Source organism: Vespa crabro, chromosome 3 (assembly GCF_910589235.1).
Source record: "Vespa crabro chromosome 3, iyVesCrab1.2, whole genome shotgun sequence".
NCBI lineage: Eukaryota > Metazoa > Arthropoda > Insecta > Hymenoptera > Vespidae > Vespa > Vespa crabro.
This window is the reverse complement of record NC_060957.1, coordinates 4,681,558-4,705,656: the sequence shown is the minus strand read 5'-3', so window position 1 is coordinate 4,705,656 and position 24,099 is coordinate 4,681,558. Positions and strand designations below refer to the sequence as shown.

The 24,099-nt window shown below is 28.4% G+C and overlaps 5 protein-coding genes across 12 annotated transcripts; 3 read left to right on the top strand and 2 right to left on the bottom strand.

Annotated features, from left to right (window-relative positions):
- The first annotated feature begins 16 nt into the window (after nt 1-16).
- Nucleotides 17-2,403, top strand: LOC124422462 (prolactin regulatory element-binding protein). Its single transcript, XM_046958918.1, has 4 exons — nt 17-486; nt 568-947; nt 1,027-1,721; nt 1,807-2,403. Exons 1-4 carry the CDS (start codon nt 349-351, stop codon nt 1,890-1,892), a joined length of 1,299 nt encoding a protein of 432 aa, XP_046814874.1. The 5' UTR covers nt 17-348; the 3' UTR covers nt 1,893-2,403.
- Nucleotides 2,404-6,391: 3,988 nt separating this feature from the next.
- On the bottom strand, nt 6,392-11,501 carry LOC124422431 (glutathione-specific gamma-glutamylcyclotransferase 1). Of its 3 annotated transcripts, XM_046958834.1 has the most exons (6): nt 11,236-11,501; nt 10,711-11,146; nt 10,197-10,599; nt 8,644-8,679; nt 8,151-8,413; nt 6,392-7,190 (listed from the first exon to the last, which is right to left on the bottom strand). In XM_046958834.1, exons 3-6 carry the CDS (start codon nt 10,347-10,349, stop codon nt 6,908-6,910), a joined length of 735 nt encoding a protein of 244 aa, XP_046814790.1. In that variant the 5' UTR covers nt 10,350-10,599; nt 10,711-11,146; nt 11,236-11,501; the 3' UTR covers nt 6,392-6,907. The 3 variants fall into 3 exon arrangements, with proteins under 3 accessions (XP_046814790.1, XP_046814789.1, XP_046814791.1); XM_046958833.1 differs by having other exon boundaries at nt 10,197-11,146; XM_046958835.1 differs by lacking the exons at nt 10,711-11,146; nt 11,236-11,501 and adding an exon at nt 8,819-8,908 and having other exon boundaries at nt 10,197-10,334.
- A 68-nt stretch (nt 11,502-11,569) lies between these two features.
- LOC124422429 (angio-associated migratory cell protein) lies at nt 11,570-14,008 on the top strand. Of its 2 annotated transcripts, XM_046958831.1 has the most exons (9): nt 11,570-11,709; nt 11,858-12,067; nt 12,210-12,473; nt 12,546-12,802; nt 12,882-13,026; nt 13,088-13,287; nt 13,379-13,543; nt 13,624-13,805; nt 13,862-14,008. In XM_046958831.1, exons 3-9 carry the CDS (start codon nt 12,293-12,295, stop codon nt 13,932-13,934), a joined length of 1,203 nt encoding a protein of 400 aa, XP_046814787.1. In that variant the 5' UTR covers nt 11,570-11,709; nt 11,858-12,067; nt 12,210-12,292; the 3' UTR covers nt 13,935-14,008. The 2 variants fall into 2 exon arrangements, with proteins under 2 accessions (XP_046814787.1, XP_046814788.1); XM_046958832.1 differs by lacking the exon at nt 11,570-11,709 and having other exon boundaries at nt 11,852-12,067.
- A 48-nt stretch (nt 14,009-14,056) lies between these two features.
- Nucleotides 14,057-15,263, bottom strand: LOC124422432 (UPF0598 protein CG30010). 3 transcript variants are annotated; one of them, XM_046958838.1, is made up of 5 exons: nt 15,100-15,252; nt 14,820-14,912; nt 14,702-14,750; nt 14,376-14,596; nt 14,057-14,305 (listed from the first exon to the last, which is right to left on the bottom strand). In XM_046958838.1, exons 2-5 carry the CDS (start codon nt 14,820-14,822, stop codon nt 14,063-14,065), a joined length of 516 nt encoding a protein of 171 aa, XP_046814794.1. In that variant the 5' UTR covers nt 14,823-14,912; nt 15,100-15,252; the 3' UTR covers nt 14,057-14,062. The 3 variants fall into 3 exon arrangements, 2 of the variants coding, with proteins under 2 accessions (XP_046814794.1, XP_046814793.1); XM_046958837.1 differs by having other exon boundaries at nt 14,820-15,031; nt 15,100-15,221; XR_006941867.1 differs by lacking the exon at nt 14,057-14,305 and having other exon boundaries at nt 14,454-14,622; nt 15,100-15,263.
- A 193-nt stretch (nt 15,264-15,456) lies between these two features.
- On the top strand, nt 15,457-23,366 carry LOC124422428 (katanin p80 WD40 repeat-containing subunit B1). 3 transcript variants are annotated; one of them, XM_046958828.1, is made up of 15 exons: nt 15,473-15,857; nt 16,138-16,268; nt 16,376-16,720; nt 16,795-16,985; nt 17,069-17,219; nt 17,296-17,453; nt 17,527-17,648; nt 17,816-17,869; nt 18,042-18,582; nt 18,982-19,279; nt 19,364-19,546; nt 19,627-19,703; nt 19,791-19,865; nt 21,592-21,711; nt 21,799-23,366. In XM_046958828.1, the coding sequence occupies exons 1-15, from the start codon at nt 15,824-15,826 to the stop codon at nt 21,929-21,931; spliced, it is 2,613 nt and encodes an 870-aa protein (XP_046814784.1). In that variant the 5' UTR covers nt 15,473-15,823; the 3' UTR covers nt 21,932-23,366. The 3 variants fall into 3 exon arrangements, with proteins under 3 accessions (XP_046814786.1, XP_046814784.1, XP_046814785.1); XM_046958830.1 differs by lacking the exons at nt 21,592-21,711; nt 21,799-23,366 and adding an exon at nt 20,252-20,623 and having other exon boundaries at nt 15,457-15,857; XM_046958829.1 differs by lacking the exon at nt 17,816-17,869.
- Nucleotides 23,367-24,099: the final 733 nt, after the last annotated feature.

Here is a 24,099-nt window from a genome sequence, read left to right as displayed (position 1 = left end):
TGTTAGTGTCGCGATCTTTTGATGAAATGATAAAACTAATAACGAAAGATTGAATACGTGTTCATATCAAAATATTTTGTCAATATTTTTCTTGTAAACAACGTATTAAACGATATTTATTTATATTTAATCGTATGTAATTTATTGATTATATCTGAGATTGTTTTTAAAATTTATCTTTATATTGTGAGTTAAACAAGGTTAAGATTTTCACAAATTTGCAATGAGTCACATCTATGAAACGTGGAACTTTTAGTATTGTTAATTATATGTTTTATTAGATAGTTGAATAGTCAGTGGTCAAATTTTGTAAAAAACAGCCATTTACTTAAAGGATATAAATACACAATGGCTCCTAGAAGAAATAAAGCTGGTCTCTTAGCTAGGGTTAACTTTCCTCTTTACACTCTGCAAATGTTGACTAGTAGACATATACTAGTTGGAGGTGGTGGTGGATCCTCAAAAACTGGAGTTGCAAATGGATTTGTAAGATTCAGTTTCTATATTTTCCCCTTTTTATAATATAATTTAAATTATTTAAATATATAAAAATCTACCATATTATAGGAAATATTTGAACTTCTTCATGATGGAGTACAATTTCTTGCCGAAGAAGTTACAAGACATGAAACAGGTCCTACTGTAGTCATGAACTGTGCTACGTATAATAATGAGAAAAGGTCATGGATACTAGCTGGTCAAGAGAATCACTGTCAGTTGTATAATGTAAACACTAAAATAATAAATGTAGAAAATGGAGAAGTAATTAAAAAGGCTGGCAATATAACAAAGGATAATGTCAGAAATAGAAAAATTAATGAAAAGATTGAAGAAGAGTGGACAACGAAGGGAAAAATACAAGAAATTAAAGATGATAATTATAATATTAAGTGCAAAAAGTTACAGTTAATTATAAAACCTATTGATAGTGTTCAAACAGATTTTAGGTAATTAATTTCTTATTAAGCCTATCTTATTTTCTAATTTGTTTTTATATCTAATATATTTGTTTTTTTATTAATTTAGTGAAGATGAATCATTACAAAGAATAGTTCGTATAAGTTTCAATGGAAAATTTATGGCCACTGGTGGTACAGATAGTTGCATAAGAATATGGAAATTTCCACAATTGCAAAAATTGCATGATTTAAAAGCACATCAAAAAGAAATAGATGATATTGATTTTAGCCCAGATAATAATTCATTGATAACTATAGCTAAAGATGGTAAAGCAATTTTATGGGACGTTGCCAGTGGTTCATTAAATAAAGAACTCACGTGGAATACTCCAAATAATACAAAATATATGTACAAAAGATGTCGATTTAGAATATCAGAAGAAAATAAATTATTGAATCAACTATTTCTTCTTTCTAATGCAACTATGGGAAAAGATCCAAGTTTTCTTCAATTATGGGATACAGAATCTGGAAATATAATCAAATTTATTATTTACAAGGAAACTTTATCTGCTTTAGCAGTCTCTGATGATGGAAAATTTGTAGCTGTTGGAACAATGTTTTCTGGTAGTGTAGACATATACGTAGCTTTCAGCTTAAGAAGAGTACTGCATGTACCTGGAGCACACAATATGTTTGTAACTGGCTTAGAGTTTTTACCCACAAAATTAGATGGACCACCCATCACTAGTAATTCAGAAACTTCAGTAATTAGCATTTCTATAGATAACAGAATTTGTATACACAGTATACCATTTAGACGTAAGTAGCAAAATAGTTGTCAACTTTTTAGTTTCAGTTTAAATAAAGGAAATTAATAATCTTACATAAATTATATGCATTTCAGATACAATACCATTTTGGCTCGGCATGTTGCTGATAATCCTGAGTATTTGTGCAGCATTTATATTTTGTAGCTATCTTGGTATTTGACTGACAGAATTTATTGTCAAAATATCACATCAATTTGTTTGTATCAGAAAAATATGCAAATATTTGAATTATTACATTCTAACGCCAATTATCTTTCACTTTAGAGTTTAAACTTTATGAGCATGTGTGTAATATCTGATAAATTGCAGGATTAATTAAAAATATATAAAATATTCAAAAAATATATATAGTATATAAGAAAGGTATAATTATTCACTAATCGTTATGTAAATTGTATAAATTTCATTTATAATACATATATTAACTTATACAAGCATATTTATATGAACATTCGAATAATCCCGGAGTTTATCAAATATTGCATGTTTTCAATAAGAGGAAGCGCACGAACATTGTAAATATAGATTTGGAATTGACCAAACGCGTCTATTTTCTTTGAATATACGAAGATTATTCAATAGCGTATAATATTGAATTTTAATATATATATTATAATTTATAATATAAATTATAATATATATATTTAATATATAATATATATTATATAAATGTTTTATACTATTTATTATATGTGGTAATAGTTTCCTAATTTTAATTAAATAATTTAATTACAATATTTTAATCATGATAGATCCTCCTATAACAAAATATTTTTAATCAAGCTGACATATTATTCATTAAATAATAATTGATTAGACAAATACGTTTATTACTTGTAATATATATTTGATGCCGGGTTTATTGTACTTATAAAAGATATAATTATCCTAGTTAATTCTACAACTTGATTTGCAATGAAAAATGCATTTATAATAAAATATTAAATAAAATATAAGTATATAACGTCTTTTGTTAAATGATATTGTAGTATTGTTCAAAATAAAGATTAAAGGGAATTTTACTATCATTAATAATAAGCACTAATAGGTTTTGTCTGTATACTATTTTTATAGAAAAGAAAGTTAACATTAAAATTTAATTATTAATTATAAAAGCATTACTTATAATTAACGAGATTCAAAGTATCACTTAAACAAGGTATTATTTGTATAACTTTTCAGCAAAAATAATCATTATAATATTTTAAATATTCTGTAATATGTTTAAAAATATATAATATTGTAAAAGTGCATAAGAAATACTTAGAAATTATTATAAGAAAAATATTCCAAAGATTTATTGTAATTATTAGTGTAATCTATATATACTCCTGGACAAAATGATAGCACATGTGCTTAATCTTTAATTTTTCAAAGACAACTTAGAATTTATAAATATATTAAATAGTGCATAAATGTCAAGATGCAAAAAGAAAGAATCTATTTAAGACAAGGTCGTTCTTTTTAACACTTATTATATGTAAAGAAAACAAAAATTTTACGTTTTACGAAATTATAGCACATTAACAAAATTTATATGTATATTTATAACAAAAAGAAAATTTTCTTCTTAATTAATATGAAATTAATAATGTGTGTAACCGCCTTTGTTCTCTATAATTTCGATCATACGGTTTGGTAAAGATTTCTCGAACTTTTTGATGGTATTCTGAAACAACTTATTCCATTCTACGATAATCGATTATTTTAATTCTTGAACATTATTGTACTGCCTTCCATTCTTGTATATGGCACGCGTGAGTTCTTCCCAACAATTTTCGTTCTCAACAATTATATATTCAAATCTGAGAACCATGCAGGCCATGACGTAACTGATACATTTTTTCTTTTAAAAAATGTTTCTACAACTTTTGTTCGATGAATGGTAGGAATCATGCAGGAAAATATATTTGCCTTTAGTAATTCGTTATGCATGCTTATTTATTTGTTTTGAAATTAGTTTTATATATTTTTGGGTATTCATTTTCCCGTCAATGAATTATAAAAATCGATTTTGCCTTTGTACCCGATTCCGATCTAGATCCTTTTTTGCAGTGAATACATGTTTTCGCAAATATTACTCATTATTCTTTTTGTTATTTCAGTGATACCTGCTTCGCAAGCAATTTCGTGTGATATTAATATGGAGTTCGAGGCGATACGTATAATGGTCCGTTTTTCCAATTCTGATAATGTAGGCGGTCTTCCACAACTTTTTTCTTCCCATAATTTGCAGGATCATTAAACAAATTATATATTATTCTACGACTTCTTTTAATAATGCTTGAAATTTTACGAACAGTTAAATTTATTTCAATGATCCTTCAAATCTCGATTTTATTCAATTTCTTTTTACGAACCATATCGAAACTTATTTGAACAACGTAACACTTGATATTGATAATTTGATAGATCACGAACTACTGAAAAATATCAACAAAAAGTTCAAGTATGCTATTATTTTACCTTCAGCATTTATCTCTTTTTTTCTGTTTACTCAGAAAGTCAATGAGAATAACAGATTTTTTCTTCCAATATCATGACATTTATGTGCTATTTTCTACATTTAGAAATTCTAAGTTAAAAATAGCACACAAATACTATTATTTTATCCGGGAGTGTACATATAGATATAATATCGCAATAGTTCACCATTTTGCGGTAAAAATTAAGACTGTTCATTATCCCTAGTTTTATTTTTTTACGTCAACAATGAGGCGAGACATGAGTCTATTCTTAAAGAAGAATATGACTCGAATTTTTTGAAATTTTATATTCTTTGGAAAAATATGGTGAGAAAAAATAATGTTTTTTCTAGAATAATTCATATATATAAAAATGTTTTGTCAAAAATTCGAAAGAGTCATCTCTAAGTTTATACATACTATCATCCTTAAAATGAAATCTTATTTATCAAAATCGGTCAAGAATTATACTTGAATTCATCATTATTGGCGTTTTCGTGAAAAATAAATTTTGTGAAGTGGCGCCCCTTGAAATTTGCGATGAAAAAAAGAAACTTGTACCCATTACTGATTTTCATATCATACTTGAATAGTGTAGGTTTTACGATACGATTCTTTCGATTATTTAACATTCATTAAGATATCTGTAATCCTATACTGAACTCTACTAATTATTAATAGTTATATAACAATAACTTATAATAATTAAGTCTATACATTTTTTTATACTTTACATAGTTTTATTGAAATTATCTTTTTCCGATTAAGCTGAAATAATTTATATTTTCGATTACTTTTTAATTATTTAAACAATCTATAATGTACATCAAATATAATTGAGTAATATTTAAATAATAGTACATACAATTGCAGAGTAGAATCAGTATTGCTCACCACAAATGAAAATATCGACAGAAATAAGAAACTCATTTATAGTTTTTTCATCGCTTAAGCAGTCTTATACATCAATAGATGCATAAGTGCATGGTGATGCAATATTCTCCATTTGCGCTTATATTTCATATTCTTCTATACTTGTCACTGAAGTCACACATGCTTCGAGCAAAAGATAATGAATGAATTAAGTATGGGAATAGAAATGTAGAATAGTAATACAGTTTATCAAAAAAGAACATTACTAGTATCGCATAAAGCTATCTTATAACCAGAATTAATAAGTCGACGTTAAATCATGGCGTCATCTAGTAATGAAAATAAAAACCACAACGTTCGTTACAATATATCCATGGAGCTATTCAATAATAAGAATTGACATTATTAAATTTAGCAAAAATACAAAGGTGCTATCTAGTGGTCGTGTTTACATAAAAGAGAAGTATTCGAGAACTCCTTGTCCCTGATGTTTTCTTGTTAACAAAACTCATTTTTCGCCGAAACAGTTAATCTTGGCAGACACGAGTAAGTATATGGAAATAATGAAAATTTTGTGAACACTGTTTTTATATTATTTGAGATCTTTTCATTAACTTTTTAATATTTTATCGTTTAAGATTTTTTAAATTATATATTTCTTTTAAAAGATTAATTTTATAATATTTAATGATTTACTTCTATTTATTATTTTATCGAAATAAATTCATTAAAAATGAAATTAAAAAGAAATTGTTTATAGATATATAGTGTTTCAACAGGTGCATTATGTAAACACTTTTACAACTCGAATTAATTTAAACATTAGTTTTATGTATTCATGAATTATAATACATAATTTTACATGTAATACATTTGCAGTATTTGAAAATATGAGCATAAATAAAGAGAGCTGCGACGTTTCTCCTCAAGTAGAGTAGTGACTTGTGGATTTGAAATTAACTGACATCGAAATTTTTTTCTCATCGAAATTGAGTAGATTAAAATAATGCAACAGAATATTCTGTATTTATGTTGCGTTAATATCGATGTAATATTTAAACAAATCTGGTTATTTCTCTTTTTTAAACAATTCATATATTGATTACTTTAATGGATATGATAAATGTTTAAAATAATTTTCTTTAATAATAAAATCTCAAAATTTTTATTTTAACTTTATTGTTTTATTTAGATTGTAAAATCTGTTAATGTGATATACAAGATATCTTTTACAAATATGTAAAGTAAATAAATATTATAAAGTAAGAAATTCAAGTAAAGAGAAAAAGAGAATAGGTATTAATAGAGCCCGTAAGCAATGTAGAATTAATTCCTGGTTTTATTTTAAACTACAATAATATTTCACAAAAGATTTTTCGTATCGCATTATGATGACGTACAATGCAATTATCGATATACAAAATTATATACTTGTATAATAATAATATTATTTTCAACTTGAAGATGTTGAAGCAATATATAGATTATATAAAATTAGAATTAATATTTAATTGTTAGCTACCAGAAATATTCATCGTTTAAATCGATTAAATTATAATTTATGTACAAATATATGTATGTATGTATGTATATAAATATTTTATATATATATAAAATATCTCATATATATATATATATATATATAGCATAAGTTATCAGTGCTTATCGGTAATGAATAAATTTATTTATTTATTATATTATAATGAAATAAATGATTGTCAAATGCATAAAAGTAATTATTTTTCTTATTTTCTATTAAGCATAACGAGAAGAAGTCTCCATTCTCTATTAGATTGTTGTTAAATCGTTATTTAAAATAATTCTTTCACTTAATTTATTACATTTTAAGACAACGCAATGTCTGAGGTGGTACTCTAGATGCATATTGGAAAGAGTTTTCCATAGCACGATTGACATCATTGTGAACATTCGCATTATCACGATCCGCTTCCAACTGATCCTGTTCGGCATTTTCAAGGTCGATGACGAATTCTCTATTTCCCATTAGGGTAGTTAAACACATATTTTGCTCCTTTATAATCGATCGTACGAACAATTCCAATGTAAAAAGATGCTCATCTTGTGCCTCGGGTATATAATTATGCATAAAATCTGCTAATCTGTAATGAAACGTAAAAATAATTTAAAAAAATTGTTCTTTTAATAATTTTAAACGAACATATCTGCACTCCGATCTAAATTTAAAAAGTAAGTTTTAAACAATTATTTTATTTAATAGTTAAACAAATTTATTTTCAAACAAGTGTATTATTTAAATATACTAGCGATTATTTTAAAATAATTGCTAATATGATTTTTGAAAATAATTACAATATTACAATATTACAATAATTATATATATATATATATATATATATATATATATTGTTCTTTTAATTATTATTATATACAGGCTGTATCAGCTTGTGTATCACCAATATGTTTTATGAGTAGAAATAAAAAATAAATGTTATATAAATACTTTATTAAAAAGTTATAACAAAAATTAAATAAAATGATAATGTGTATTTTTATTATTAATACGATATCATATTCGTCGTGTGAACAATAAACATTAAAAGAGAATAAAAGTGACTACAATTTTGTGAATGGCACGTTTTATGCAGCCGATAAAAATAATCATTTTCTATTAAGGGTACTATGGACCGATGAAGCAACGTTTAAAAGGTTAAAATAATCATGTATAGTAATAAAAAATATCCATATAAAATTAGATCTTTCAACGGCTATTCAAATTTAATATAAATGGTAGACATTTTGAAATACAATAATATAACGGAATAATAATAGTTAAAAAAGTACAATACGTCGTCGTTTTACAGTACCATATTGATAATAAAAATGTTATTTTTTTATAACTTTTTAATAAAGCATTTGTAAGTTTATGTTCATATGTACCTTTTTTCTTATTTCTAAAACATATTAGCAGAGTTTGGTAGTAAAATAACCTGGAACATCCTGTATATATATGTGAATTAACATTCCTTTTTAATTTAATTGCTAAAATGATCATTTTGTAATTATTATAAACATATAATGAGATATTTTTTGTTTTTTACCGTAAGAGATATTCAACGTTGTGTCCACTTGATCCTGAACATTCTGTAATCTGTTTTGCTATGCTACGTAGCGATGCCTCCCCAAGCCAATGTTGATTCTCTTTAGTGGCTATATAAATAATTACTGGAAAGCTACTGTTTTCGTCACGAGTGTGAAACGTCGAAATAATTGTGAGATATCCACCTAAGGAACATTCCCTTTTTTGTAAATAAGGTAAAGCCGTGCTGTTTGTTACTTGAAAAACTCGACCATAAACGATTCCCTGTTAATAAATAAAATATATAATTACAATATACAGATTTTATATGATAATCATTGTTTCAAATAAATATTACATATAGTTACAGTATCATATATATTGTTTTATATGTATTAATAAATATAATATTGTTTTATTAAAATTTTAAAAATTAAATTTTTTTTTAAATATCTGTCAAAATTATATTATAAATATTAAAAAAAAAAGTAAAGAACAAATAAGATTTCATTTACCTCTTTCTGTTCTACCAAAGTAGCAACGCGACCGGGCTGAAAAAACAAATACATCTTATTTTGTTAAACAAATTTTTTTGTTTATTTTTATAAATTTCAACTATCATTCATACTGATGTACGCGTTTATTTATCAACTATCTAAAAAAAATTAAAACATGTATGTATATACATACATGTAAAAACGTTAAAGATAGCATAGCAGTATTTTATATCATTCGACTGTGAACATACACGCGTGGGTTTACACACGTCTGTGTGATATTCTGTGAAAATATAAAAGTAACACATATAAAGATGTCAGTTTATACTGGTTTCTAACTGGTTTAGCTTAGTATAAACGAGAGGTAGTTTTATTATATTTATCAAGAGACAACAACTTTCTCCTTATTTAATACAAAAATTTATGCAAAGAATTTTAATATGCTCATTATTGATTTATTTAATTTTATTATTCCTCTATCAAGTCTATTTGTATTATTATATTTGTAATGCAATATTAAATATCTAATAGAAATGTAAAAATAATATCATCGTTAAACGAATACAAATGATTTTTTAATTATATCGATATCGGCGTCATGATTTTTATTTCTAGTAAATTTTTGTTCTTTCTGATAATAAAAAAAGAAAAAAAATCTTGTCCTTAATTATTAATGTACATTTAGACTTTCAGTCAATCTTATATAGATTAATTTTATCATCTGAAAGACCGAATGATATAACGTGGAATAATGTAAGATTATGAAAAAAATTCGCTCAAATTTCACGAGAATTATTGTTATTATATAAAAATGAAGCGTTTCATCGGAATTATATATTAAAGAAAAAAAAATATATAAAAGTTATATCATAGAAGATATTCACGAGAATTATTATATATGTATAACTGCAATGTGTATAACTGCAATGATTTGTCGGAATTTTATATTAAAAACAAAAGAAAAAAAAAATATATATATATATATATAAAAGTCATATCATAGGCGGTATTCTAATCGATCTCATATACTTTAAAATGTCAGATAAGAAATTATGTAAAAATATATCGACGAAATAACGAACGAAATAAAATTGATAAAAGCACTACGATGCGATAAAATTTTAATTATTATTTTTTATACAATTTGATCATGCACACAAACACAAAAAATTTGAATAAACAATCCTTATTATTATCTGTTGAAAAAGAAATGTATTAATTTACAAGAAAAAAGAAAAGAAAAAAAATTAGATGCCGCATAACATGGTAAGTTCGATTCACACATTTCAATTCGATCTCAATTCAATCTTCGTAATTTACATTAGAGGAATTGTGTATGATCGGATCGGTGATTGAACTAGCAATGAGACAATGGAAATCTGTGAACGTGTACATTTAAAATACATACAATGATGTTATAATCATTTTGACCGAAATGAATTATTATGTGTGAATCGACCTTTATGCAATTTCTTAGAAGAGAACATTATATTTGTAAAATATTCACGAGCGTGATCATTGACGTCATAAGATGATAAATACAACGTTGTAGAAATAGTTGCCGAACTTACCTTCTCCGTTGTACCACGATGAGTTGTGTTTCCTTGCCAAAATCGTCTGGCAAATCCTTTTACAAAACCAGTTGTACTTTTAGTATACTCGAAACCGGGGTTCCAGCAAAGAGACCCGTAACCAAAAATCCAAAGACCATTGTTGCTATCCATCGTTATTAATAATTATGTATCGTAATATTGACAATATAGATTTAGACAAACCATCATCTTCCGACAACCATCAAGATTTTAATTCGATAGTTTTCCCCTTTGTCGACTTTATCATCATCAAATCGGAAGCTTTGTTGAACTCAATATTAATGATCTTTTTGGATTTGCATTTACTCTATTGTTCATTTTAATTATTATATATGAATAAAAACTGCGAGTAAACTATATATAAACTTTGGCAATTCCATCGCTGTTGCAAATGGATAAAGGTTTATTAAAAAATAATAAAATAAATAATTGTATTTCTTTCATCTCATTAAAATGCTTTTTCTATTTTGCGAAAATTTTCTCATAATTTCACCTTAACGATAAAACGTGAATAACGATTTGTTGATTCATTTCGACTAATGAACTTTGGATCTTTCCTTTTACTACTTCTAATTGTACTTCTTTTTCTTTCCACGATAATTTTGAATTTCGCGAATAATGAATATCGTAAGAGGCGCTTCCTGCGCTCGTTTCCATCGATTCAATGTCGATCACTGTACCGGTAGTCGAAAACTTTCCAAGTCCACACGTGCCACGTGCTCTTAATGATATCTTCGATATAAACTATTGACCTTCAATCTCTTCTTCTTCTTTTTCTTCGTACTGTATGTATTTTTATCAATGATCTCTTACAGAAATATAATTTATGTTATTTCTCTTTTTCCCCTTTCTTTCTTTTTTTTTCTATCTTTTTCATCACTAGACTGTTTTATATATTATTTGCTGATCCAACTTTGTACCTCAAATTGCTATTTAGACAACATTTATTGTGGAAAGTAAGTACTGATTCTAATTTTTTTTTAATGTACACTGATGTTCCGTTAAAGAAGATACCTACCTTGTCTTTAAAGATCTTTGATTGATTACAAAATACGAAAATTCAAATAAACAATCAAATATATATTACACTGAAGGCTCTTTCGATCGTATTTTAAGAGATTGTATATTGTATATTTATATAATGAAATATTAACGAAAGTCCACTTATATATAAACACGGCACGGAGGACGAGCCAAGACTGTCGACTAGTTTGAGCGTTGAATGCTTCTGCGCTTCTTTTGTAAGAGAAAGAAAGACAGAGAGAGAAACGGAATTCGCAAAAGATAGGGTGGATAGAAGATTAGAGTAAGAGAGGAACGTCAGAAGGATGATGAAACAAGTTGAACAATTGACGCATTTTAGTCGTTAGTTCATTCATTGATAATCTTCGAGCAATAAAATCGAATTATTGAGAGGGAATAGTTGTTAGGTTATAAAAATAAAGTGATCATATAAATTCTTTTTAAGATTATATGAGATTTCATTTCTTATGTACGTACAATTACTTCTTGTGATTTTAATAATGATTTTTATCTTCTATACATTTGGAAGATAAATTACGCATATATATTAATTAAAAAGATTAAAACATTTATTCAACTTAAAAAAAATTTTAATTTTCATTGATTTTTTATTAAAGATGATCCAACTTATCGACGAATAAAAGTTTATTTGTTCTGTGATGATAAATAAATTCCCGATCTGTCGCCAGATAGCTCTGATAACAATATCGCAATTTTTTCGATCTGCATACATCAGATAACAACACAAGCAATTTAGAATATCAACTAAATGACACATGAATCTATATATATACACACACATATACTATTATATAATATATAGAATAGTGAGTTTTTAACCTCGATATTTAAAAACAAGCATGATAAGTTGACTTATTTAAACGTCAACGATTAAATTTGTTATATCACATTAAATTTATTTGCAGTGTTTAGTAGTTCTATCATTTGTGTTTTTTATTACAAATACAGATTCCACTACTTCTAAAAAAACCTTTCTTCCAAAAAAGCGTGTTGTGATTTTTTTACATTGATAAATACTTTTTTAAAACATAATGAAACGAGACACAGTTTCACCATCTCCTGATGCGGTAAGCCAAATAGATGAAGAGGATTTGATATACAATGAAGATGTAATCGAAGTGATAGATTCTGATACACTTAATGATGAAGAAGCAATGAAGACAGATCTAGAAAAAGGAGATGCATCTTTCGTATTTACTGGACACAAATTTGGTTAGTAGATGTTATGATTTTGTAATTCCATGAGCTTGTAGTATAAGAGACTTAAATTTATTATAACATCAGGTTCTGTCTTTTGCGGTTCTTTAAGTAAAGCTGGAAAGTTTGCTGTGACTGGAGGAGAAGAAGATAAGGCCTATGTTTGGGATACAACATCTGGAGAAATAATCCTAAATTGCACAGGTCATAAAGATAGTATTATATTTGCTGAATTTAATTTTGATGAAACTTATTTGGCAACTGGTGATATGAGTGGTGTAATACAATTGTGGAAATTAAGCAACAAATCTTCTGTCTGGAATTATAATATGGGAGATGCTACTGTAAATATACTTTTACATTAACGTTTTTATGTAATAAGTTTATGTTAAAATATAAGGACTTGCATTATTTTTTTTATAGTGGATGAAATGGCACATGGCAGCTAATGTTTTAATCGCAGGGTCTGTAGATGGTGAAGTTTTTATGTGGAAAGTACCTGATGGGGATTGCAAAGTTTTACAAAGTTATGGATATAGAGCAGAAGCAGGAGTAATTTTACCTGATGGTAACAAATGTTTGAAATTTTGTATCTATATATATATACTTACATATATATGTATCAACAGGTAAACGGCTTGCAGTTGGATATGAAGATGGCACAATTCGTGTATTTGACTTAAAAACAAATACCATGTTATCAAGTATTCCTTCAAATATAGGTCATACTGCAACCATAACAGGACTTGACTGTTACTTAGATAATAATTTAATATTATCTGCAGCAGTAGATGGAAAAACTATTCTTAGTACATCACATACAGGAAAGGTAATTGAAAAAACCAATTACTTGGTATAATTATATTAAATAATTAAAAAATTTGCTGTTAATAAGATAAATGTCTTTATAATTTCTCTAGATCATATCCATATTACAAGATCTTAATAGTGAACAAGAAACTGACATGAAAGATTCTGATAGTAATTGGATAGAAACAGTAGCTTTTTGTAAAGATCCAGGATTTCAAGTAGCTGCAACAGGTAGTTTAAATGGAGAAATTTTTATTTGGGATATTTCAAAACAGGTGGGTTGTATATTTCATTTAAAAATAAATACTTTTTTGATTTTATATAAGAGATCTATATGTCTTTAAAAAATGTATAGATACTTCGACATAAAATAGAACAAGAAAGTGGTATAAGTAAAGTTCTGTGGAAAAGTACTACATCATTCCTTTTTTCTGGTGGACTTGATGGTATTCTCAGATGCTTTGATGCAAGAAGTGGGCAATGTTTACGACTACTTACAGGACATTCTGAGGATATTCTTGACTTACAAATAGCAGAGTAAGTAATAATAATTAATAAAAAAATAAATCGATTTAATCTATACACATTTTCAGAGAAGGACAAATTGTACTAACGACATCAGATGATTCTACTGCAAGAATATTTAATATTGCAAATTTGTTTTAATGTAATCTGATATTTAGGTATTTAAAAAATTTATTATGTTCATAAATATAAATATACATGTGTATACATATTAAGAAAACGGTCAAATTTTTATCCCCTTTTTAATAAAAACTTCTAGTATATAATTTTTAGTAGCAATCTTTATATTTCATACTGTTTTTATACCACTCGTTATCAATTACATGTTTGTTATTTTTCCATTGAAAATGAGTTGGACCTTGTTCTTCACCATTTTCAAAACAGAAAAAAATACTCAATTCAATAGCAATCTTAGATCTTACCAGACCAATCCCTCCTACTTTTTCAGGCGCAGGATGATATACTCTGCCTGAATTAGAGTCCATAAATAATTTTTTTGGTTCAAATGGTACCTATAAATATCAATCATATAACTGTTATGCTCAGATGTGAATGCACACATACCGAATTTGTATCATTTACCATTAAAAACTCTTCAGCATGCGAATAACCAAACCAATCCTCCATTTTGTTAATTTCTAGATTTTTTTTTTGAATAATTTTTGTGAACACTATAGGGAGATCATCACATTTTACAAAATTCCTTTCCGAACCACATAGAGAGATATATGGAAATTCTTGTGTATATCGTCTAGTGTTATTTATTTTGAGTCGTTTGAAGAAGAAAGCCAAAAACTTTTTGTCTGAAATAATATTTTTTGTTTGCCATCTGTAAATAGAAGTACATTTGACTCATCACGCAAATTTTCAATTTTTTTTGCATAGTTGTAACATATGTACAAATATACCTTTAAAACAGGATGTAAAATTTTTTATACGAACATCATCCAAGAACAGCTGTAAGTAATAAGTCAATGAGTCAATAATAATAAATTTGATAAAACTAGAAAAAGTAGTGCATCATACCATGCCTTGATGATCAATATAATAAAAGTATTCTCGTATACGAGGTTCTGGTGATTGACCTTGTACATAAGTTGTATAACTTCGTTCGTATATCTTATAAGAAGAAAATTTTCGCACATTTATAACTATTTTATTAAAATGTATATTAGATAAAGTAAACATGTTCCTGATTATAATTATTTATTAAAACTTCGTCTTAATTATTAGTTCGTCTATAATCACGATATAATTATTTAAATTAATAACTTTTTATGATCATAACGTAGATGCTAATACACACCTAATCCACACAAAGTAGTTACAATCTCATTGTTTATTCATTCTAACATTGTGGTGTAAGTGCGTTTTGCGCAATCTTCCGAGTGTCGCATGGTATACATACACATGCGCATTTCCATTTTTCATATATATCTAATTATTATATATAGTGCAGTTGCCGTTGGTCCTTTCAACAATCGATATCGTATCTTGATATCGATTGCCACAAAACAAGTACAATTATATTATAATAACAGCAATTACATGTGATTTATCGTATTATTACGATTTCAAGATTTTCTATTTCATCATTTATAATTACTTTGTTTTCGAATGAAGAAACCGCACTTGTCTAAGTTCTTAGAAGCAAAAGTGTCATTCGACGATGTTTAGCATAATCGATCGCAGCATAAATTCGATTCTGAAGTAATTCGATATTTTTCAACGTCACTTCGCATCGCTACTCACGGACACAGTCAGAGATTCAAGAAATGAGATACAACGAATAAGTGAAACCAAGTTTCCAAAAAGAGTTAAAATTGATGGGAACAGTAATATTAGAGCCGGCCTAAAGTAGGAGATGTCATCAAGTTGACGAATGTTTTACTCGGAGACAAAGATATAACAAGTAAAAATGTTATATTTAAATTCGAGCAAAAAGATATCGTACTTCTACGATCTAAAATCTCAGACTGTTGTTCCTCCCAAATAAGTCGTGTACAACGCAATCTTGTTGGTCCCGGAATATGGCTTCGTCCACGAAGAGATCTTGGAAACTCCGTAAGTATTCTTTACAATGATTGTTTTTATTTGTGTCTCCTTTTTTTAAATAGAAATGATATAGAATGAGGATCTTAGATACTCCAAATTGTCGATTAAATTTAAAGTAAATAATAAATGTTTATTAAAGGATAGTAAGTTTAAACCTACATATCTATATACAGTGTTCTCTAATTATAGTCATAGCCTTTGTGCTGTTCTATGAACATACCATACAATGTTTTAAATTATCAATGTTCTTGTGTTCCTTTTAAAATAATAAATATCATTTTTTTTACAGAGGATTTTATTGCCCATTCGTCAAATGTCAATTGTTTGGCATTGGGACATAAATCTGGTCGTGTTTTGGTTACTGGTGGCGATGACAAAAAAGTCAATTTATGGGCAGTTGGAAAGCCAAATTGTATTATGGTATTTCAAAAAAATATTATTATTTATTTTTTATATATTTGTAATAGCCATTTTATTTATGTTTTATGTTATAAAATAATCATATTTTTCTTTTTTTTTTTTTATAGAGCCTGAGTGGCCATACAACCTCAATAGAATGTGTAAAATTTGGCCAAACCGAAGATTTAGTATGTGCTGGTTCGCAGACAGGGGCATTAAAAATTTGGGATCTGGAACATGCTAAATTAGCTCGTACTTTAACAGGACATAAAGCAGGAATAAAATGTATGGACTTCCACCCTTATGGGGAACTATTGGCATCTGGAAGTTTGGATACAGCGATAAAATTATGGGATATAAGAAGAAAAGGTTGCATTTTTACTTACAAGGGACATAATCTGGCAGTGAATAGTTTAAAATTTAGTCCTGATGGACAATGGATTGCTAGTGCAGGAGAAGAAGGCATGGTGAAGGTGAATTTTAATGATCTTTCTTAATAAAAATATAATTTTATACACATTATATCACAAAATAATTTTTCTAGTAGTTATGGGATTTAAGAGCAGGAAGACAACTTAGAGAATTTTCAGAACATAGGGGACCAGCAGTAACTGTAGAATTTCATCCACATGAATTTTTATTAGCCAGTGGAAGCGCAGACAGAACAGTTCACTTTTGGGATTTGGAATCATTTCAACTTGTATCTTCCACAGAGCAAAATCATTCTTCAGGAATAAGGTAAGTAAAATAAATTTTAATTGTAAGTAATTAATTAAAATTATGAATATATTTCATATATTTTGTATAAACGTTTTCTCTAGGTGCCTATACTTCAGTCAAGGAGGAGAATGTCTTTTTGCTGGTAGTCATGATGTTTTAAAGGTCTATGGTTGGGAGCCAGGTAGAACTTTAGATACAGTTCCAACTGGCTGGGGCAAAGTACAGGACATAGCTGTAGCTCAAAATCAATTGGTAACAAAACATTTATAAATTATATTATTCTTATAATGTGATAAATATATAACAATAGAACAATTGCTTATTTTAGATAGGTGCAAGTTGCCATACTACAAATGTTATCCTTTATGTCTGTGATTTAAAAAAAATTGCACCATTAGGAGGAGTGTCGTTGTCTCCGTTTAATCATGGAAATTCACTAAGGAAAAGCTTTTCTAGAGATCGGCCACCAGAATTAAAGAAACATACGTAATTATAATTTAATGGTGCCTGCATTATATATCACTTTAGAAAAAAGTTTGAATGTATCATAAACTTATAGGTTAGATGTACGAACTATAGAGGAGGCGGACAAGTCTGGCACAGATCCAGAAGATGAAGCGACATATGCAGATATACCTAATGTTTCTGAATATCGAGACATCTTTCAACCTAATAGAGCTCGTAAATGATTTTCTTTTTACATTTTTTGCTAGTCCATTATACGATTTTACCTAGTAGATTCTGTCAGTTTATCTTTAATCACTTATCAGCCTCATTTTTCATATATATAACTTAGACAATGTGGAATGTCGTTTGTGAATGGGCATGCTTTGCATGATATGTTTCAGTGTCTCGTACACCTCCACCAGAACCTGAGGCTTTCCAAGAGCCTCAAGATGTAGGTGAGTTTGTAAAAAACTTCCTACTTGTCTTTGTTATTTTAACTCACATTTGATTTACATTTTCCTAATTTTGTATTACAAAAACACTATTACACAAATATTATAAAGAAAAATAATGCTACAAATGATAAAAAATAATACTATAATATTGATTGAAAAATTTCTATTTCAGATCCTTCGCAGCCACAGGTACTACAAAACCTATGTACGTCTATATCAAACATAAGTACAGTAGAATCAAGTGAAATGTCATCTATACCACCATCATTGTCTCCATCACCAACTGTTACAACATTATCACTAACAAAACCTGCTGCAGTTCGTGTTCAACCAATAAGATCATCACCACCAACACAAAGGAATGTAATTACTACAACGAGTCAAATTCGAGCAAATTTACAAGCAAATAATATGCTAAACAGATCTTCAAAAAATTTAGCTTCTATACCACCACTTAAACAAAACATTACTCCTTTTCCTGGAAAAAGAGCTGTGCAAGCTAATGAAACAATACCATCACAGCCTTTGGGACCACAAAGGTCAAACTCGACATTAACACCAAGAGTGGCACCAATGGCAGCTGTCATTCCTGTTATGGATGATGGAAAGCTAAAAAATAGAGTGCCCAGCCCAGATTCTCCTAAGCATTACTTAAAGCGCCAAAACAGTTGTAGAGAGAGTGAGCAAGGCTATGAAAGTGATTATCCTGTACAGTAAGTACACATCTTTATATATAAAACAAAGATGTGCAAAGTCTGCTAACGAAGGCAATTGACCCTTATTTCCACTCTTCCTTTTGTTTCTCCTTATATTGGCAAATTTTTGCTTTTATATACCAACATTCTTCAATGTTTGTCATTGTGTTACATTATTATGCACAATATTATTGTTTCATCTACAAATGAAGAGTTTGTATGTATATTGCTCATCTGAATTATAACAGTTGAAAATGCTGAAGTAAGCATACTTGAGTGGAGATAATTGAATAACGATAGTGGGAGGGTCATCTTTTTCTCTGACATTTGCACGTCTTTGATGTAAAACGAAAAAAAAAATCGTTTTAGTGATCTTAGCATGTATATTTATATTTTATATAATATTACATTTTGCAGAATTAATAATATAAGACATAGTCCCTCCGATCCTGCACTAAATAGACCAAACACGGCGCAATCAAGATCAATGTCATTAAATAGAAATTTCGCTAATTCTGCTTCGATGTCGGCACGAAATACAGTGACCACGGGAACGTCAACATCGAAGAAGAACAATAAACTACAAGTACTTCCAACGCCTAAAGTGGATACAGTTACTCAGCTGAAATCACCGGTTGATGAAATTGAAAAAGAAGAATTTGTTCCAATGAGTGCTGATAAGCCTTTTGGTCTAGACGTTGAAACTTTTTTACCTGTAAGTTTTATATCTTTTATTTTTCATACCTCATTAATATAATTATAAAGAATGTTTTTTATTTAATGTATTGATGTTTTGCAGAAAAGTAGTTATGCAGGATCTACTGGATTAGCGTATTCTCAAATGGGAGTACTTGCAGAGATGTCAGAAGCAGAAGTATTAAATAGTATGATGCGCGGACACGAACCAATGATGGCAGTACTCACGAGTAGACATCGTTCTTTACAAATTGTTTATTCGCTTTGGCATAATAAAGATCTTAAGGTATTTTTTATTGGCATATATTACAAATGATAATTAAAAACATAATATATAATAAAATGTAAAACTATTTAAAATTACAGTCAGCGATAGATTCCGCGGTGGCAATGAATGATCTTGCGATTATTGTTGATCTCTTGGGAATATTAACGTTAAAACCGTAAGTAATATTATTTGTATAAAGAACATTCAAACACATTATTACTTCTATTAATTTTCTTTCACGCATATGATCTTTTATTTACAGAACTATCTGGAATTTGGACCTGTGTAATTTACTTCTTGGACCTATCGCTGAACTTGTTCAAAGTAAATACGAAATGTGAGTACTATTAGAAATTAGTTCATTTTTCAAAATAATCTTTGGAATTAAATATTTTTACATTATCGTATATCATAGAAAGAACATTGATTTTTTACGTAACCAAAAAATCTGAACTCCATTGTGAATAAATCCATGCACTCAAACCTGAAACTAAATAATATATATATATATAATAATAATAATATATATATATATTATATATAATATTATATATATATATTATATATATATAATATATATATATAATATATATATATATGTATATATATATGTATATATATATGTACATATATATACACACATATATATATATATATATATATATATATATATATATATATATATATATATATATATGTCACAAGAATCTGTACTTATGTTAGAACCAATAGAACTTACGTATACTGTCATCACTTTCTATGGGAATGGCTAATTCAACGAGGTAGGGAAATCGGATCGAAGCGTGCAGTAAGAAAGAGGAGGGTATGCCAAATTAGCCAAGACAATGAGAGATACTGGCAGATGTAAATTCGAGTTTCAATCCTCGCGTTGTGAATCGCATTGTTCGTTGAATTGAAATTTGAAGTGCTAAGCGTGCGTGCATATGTTGATAGATTTTAGTTTGTCAATCAACGTGCTTTTTCCCTCGATAAACTACAATAACTATCTTGTATCCCTTTGATTATCAATCCTTTTTTCAAATCCTAAAGAAAGCGTCTCTTTTGGAAATGAAATAAAGTAACACATAAAAATCATCTATCTTGTTACGTTCTAAAATTTCGTTTTTATTTGAATTACTGAATCTCAATTCGGTAATATTCTTGATTATATAGTGTGGTCAACATTAAATCAGGGAGGGAGGGAGGGAGGAAGAGAGAGAATTAAAAAAATTAAAATTGTATATGTACATATTTTAATAATATTAGACATGACAATTTGTTTATAAATACTTGTTAATTTTCACGGTTTTTTCGATACGGTTTTCGGTTCGTTTCTTGTAAATCCTGCGAGAAAAAATAGGAGGATGAAAATCTGAACCTCTCTGGATATGTGTGTCATAGGGTCAACTTATCCTCTCCTATAATTTCCTAGTTTTTCATTCAATCTCTCCTTGCGTTTTTTCGCTTGCTATCTACATTCTTTTTTTGTAAGAAAAAGAAAGGAAATATATATGTATTTAAAAGATATATAATTCTAATATATTAATGACAAACCGATCGTAAATAGACGCTTGAGGAAGAAAAGAACAAAATAAAGATAAAATGGTGAAATTGAATGATGTTATAAACATAATAAATAAGGTATGCTAAAATTAGTTTTGTTGAAAAATTCAACGAACAGCGTTTGATTTTTTAAAGTCCGTGAAGTTAAACGTTAGAAATAATCGTTTCGTTGCGTCCTGTATTTATGGCCTTGCTTATGATTCGTCTCGCCGATTCAAACGGCAGTTTGCTCGAACCCTTTTATCGTCGGCCAACAGGAAGCGCGTCGAATCGCTCGGGCGAGTCTTTGGTAACTTTCGTTATTTATTGGAATCGTTATGGTCCAATAACTTATTTTGTAACACCTTAGTAGCCGTAACGCGACTTTCTCGCTCTTGTGTTCTCTCGCTCCCACATCTTCGAATTTTTTTTAGACCGTATCATTTTTGATAATGCTTCGTTAAGTCACTCATAAAAGAGATAAATCTTATAACGATATTAAAAGGAACATTTTCTTTCAGGTACATAACCGTAGGTTTATCGGCATTGAGACTTATTTTACGTAATTTTGCTTCAGTGATAAAGTCAAACGTAGAAGCACCTCTTCACACGATAGGCGTCGATGTTTCGCGAGAAGAACGGTTAGTAACTTGTACTTTTTTCTACCGAGATATATTTAAAAACATTTTTTTTCTCATATATTAACATATTATACCTTATTTTTATAGATATCAAAAGTGCCTCTCTTGTTACGAGAAATTGTCTACGATACGTGGCATTATTTTGAAAAAACAATCAGCTCCGGGTAAACTAGGAGCTTCCTTCCGCGAACTAAGTGTCCTCATCAGGAGTCTCGAGTGACGAAAACGGCAGCGTCTAAGACGTACATGAACTCTATTGAATAACATCATCATCGATCATTTTTCGAGGTGGCGAAGGGCCAAGGAGATAGACAATCATGTTCTTGAAGTGCCTGCTTCTTGTAATTACATCTTGCTGAATTTAAAATACTAGGTACTTGGATTTTACGTCTTTGCCTTTGGTCCTCGATTTCTTCCAGTGTCGTGATGAATACAGTATTGAGAATCATGGGAGATATCTGTTAACAAAATTGACTGAATTATATTGATCGTGTAATTAACGATCAAGATTATACGTAAAAGTATTGTAAACAATTAACACGAAACAAAGTGACAAAAAAATCGAATAATGCTGCTTCTATTTTGCGTACTTGAATATGTTTTATTAAAAAATGGAAGAGAATGTCTGTATGAAAGAGCGATTAATAGTTTTACACTTACTCTCGACACTTTGTGTCCTTGGTTTCTTGCCAGTTTTGACTGAATGAAGAATGCAGTAAGTTATTCATTCATGATAAAGAAATGCGATACTGCATGACTTCATTGGCGAATTCACTATAATAAATGATGATTAACAAGAAGAAAAGAAAAAAGAAAGAGAGAAAGTCATAACGAATATTAAAAGAGTAACAACTTTCTTAGTTAGTTTAATAAAAATTGTATTTTTGCAAGAGCTATTTACGCTCATTTACTAATAAAAGGTTCTAATTATAGATATCTCTAAAATCTTTGTAATTATATTAGTAATTTATATAACCTTATTTATATGAAAACGATGGAACTCTAATATTGTTGCAAGAAAAGGAAACAAGATGTGTTTCCTTCAATATTAATCTTAACAATAATGAGAAAGATTCTGTCCTCTTTTGTACATAAGAAGCGAGGTGTGAAAAATCGATATATATATATCGTGTAAATAATCATATTGTGCAATATCAGCGTAGGTCTATATCTTCCTTCTTCATTTTTTGTCTTTTTTGCCCAAGTTTCACACGAGTTCATTTCTTTTATTTACGGATGATCTTCGACGAGAGGACAGAGACCCTCGCTCAGATATTGACCGCTGTACCTAACAACGACTTTATTCTTTTTTTAAAAAGTATAAAGAATCATGTTGCGGCTTCCGTCCAATATATTTTTATAAGTCGGAAAAAAGAAATAAAAAAAGAATTAAAGGAAAATGGGAAGAAAGAGAGAGAATGATTAGAGCGTGCTTATACGTGTGTGTATGTGTTTGCATGTATGCATTTGTGAAATGGTAAAGTAATTATTTTAAAGTGCTCCTGCATGTTGTGCAATCTCGATTTTGATCGTACTTCCTTCGGTTGAAAGTTTTCCATAAAAAAGAAGCGAATAATTGCTATAGAAATGGAATAAACGAAAATGTGAGTCCTCGTGTGATTACAGCAAAAATAATAACTTTCTTTATAAAGAAATTAAGAAATTTTCTATATTTCCTTCATCCTCCCGATTGAAATTTTTATTAATGAAAAAATTTGTTTTCATCCTTATTATGTGTCTCTTAAAATAATGTACACGTTGGCGAAATGCTGATACATACGACAAAATGAAAAGCAATTTTTTTTTCTATTTTTTATCCTAAGAGAGAACAATCCGATTTATATACTCATCGATCAACGTCTACTTTTTATCACAAAAGTATCCTTATCGAAATTTACTTTGCCCAGTAAAAAAAAAGGTCGAGGGATTAGATTTATCTCTATTTGCATCAACGATCGAGTTCTTTCTCATAATTCAAATCTACGCTACCTTAGATGTGAGCGCTTTTGTAGATTTGAAATCTCACTTTTATTTTGTATTTGTCACAATTTTTAATATTTACAATTTACGATCTTCCAGAGCATATACTTTGTAAACATAACGCAAAATATCGATCCTTACCAGTGTTATATATAAATACATGCATACTGTGGAAGCAAAGTGCAAACATCCTTTCATGTTGCATTCTTATAATCCGTGAAATATCGTGACCGTTTAAAACGATGTGCGCGTGGCGGCTGTTTGCATCTGGATTATGTATTCATGAGATTATATGGGTCCTTTTCAGGGTGGTTACGGTAACCCTTCCTTTCTCTATTTATTTCTCTCTCTCTTTCTCTCTCTCTTTCTCTCTCTCTTTCTCTTACTGTAAAATGAGACAACCATGAT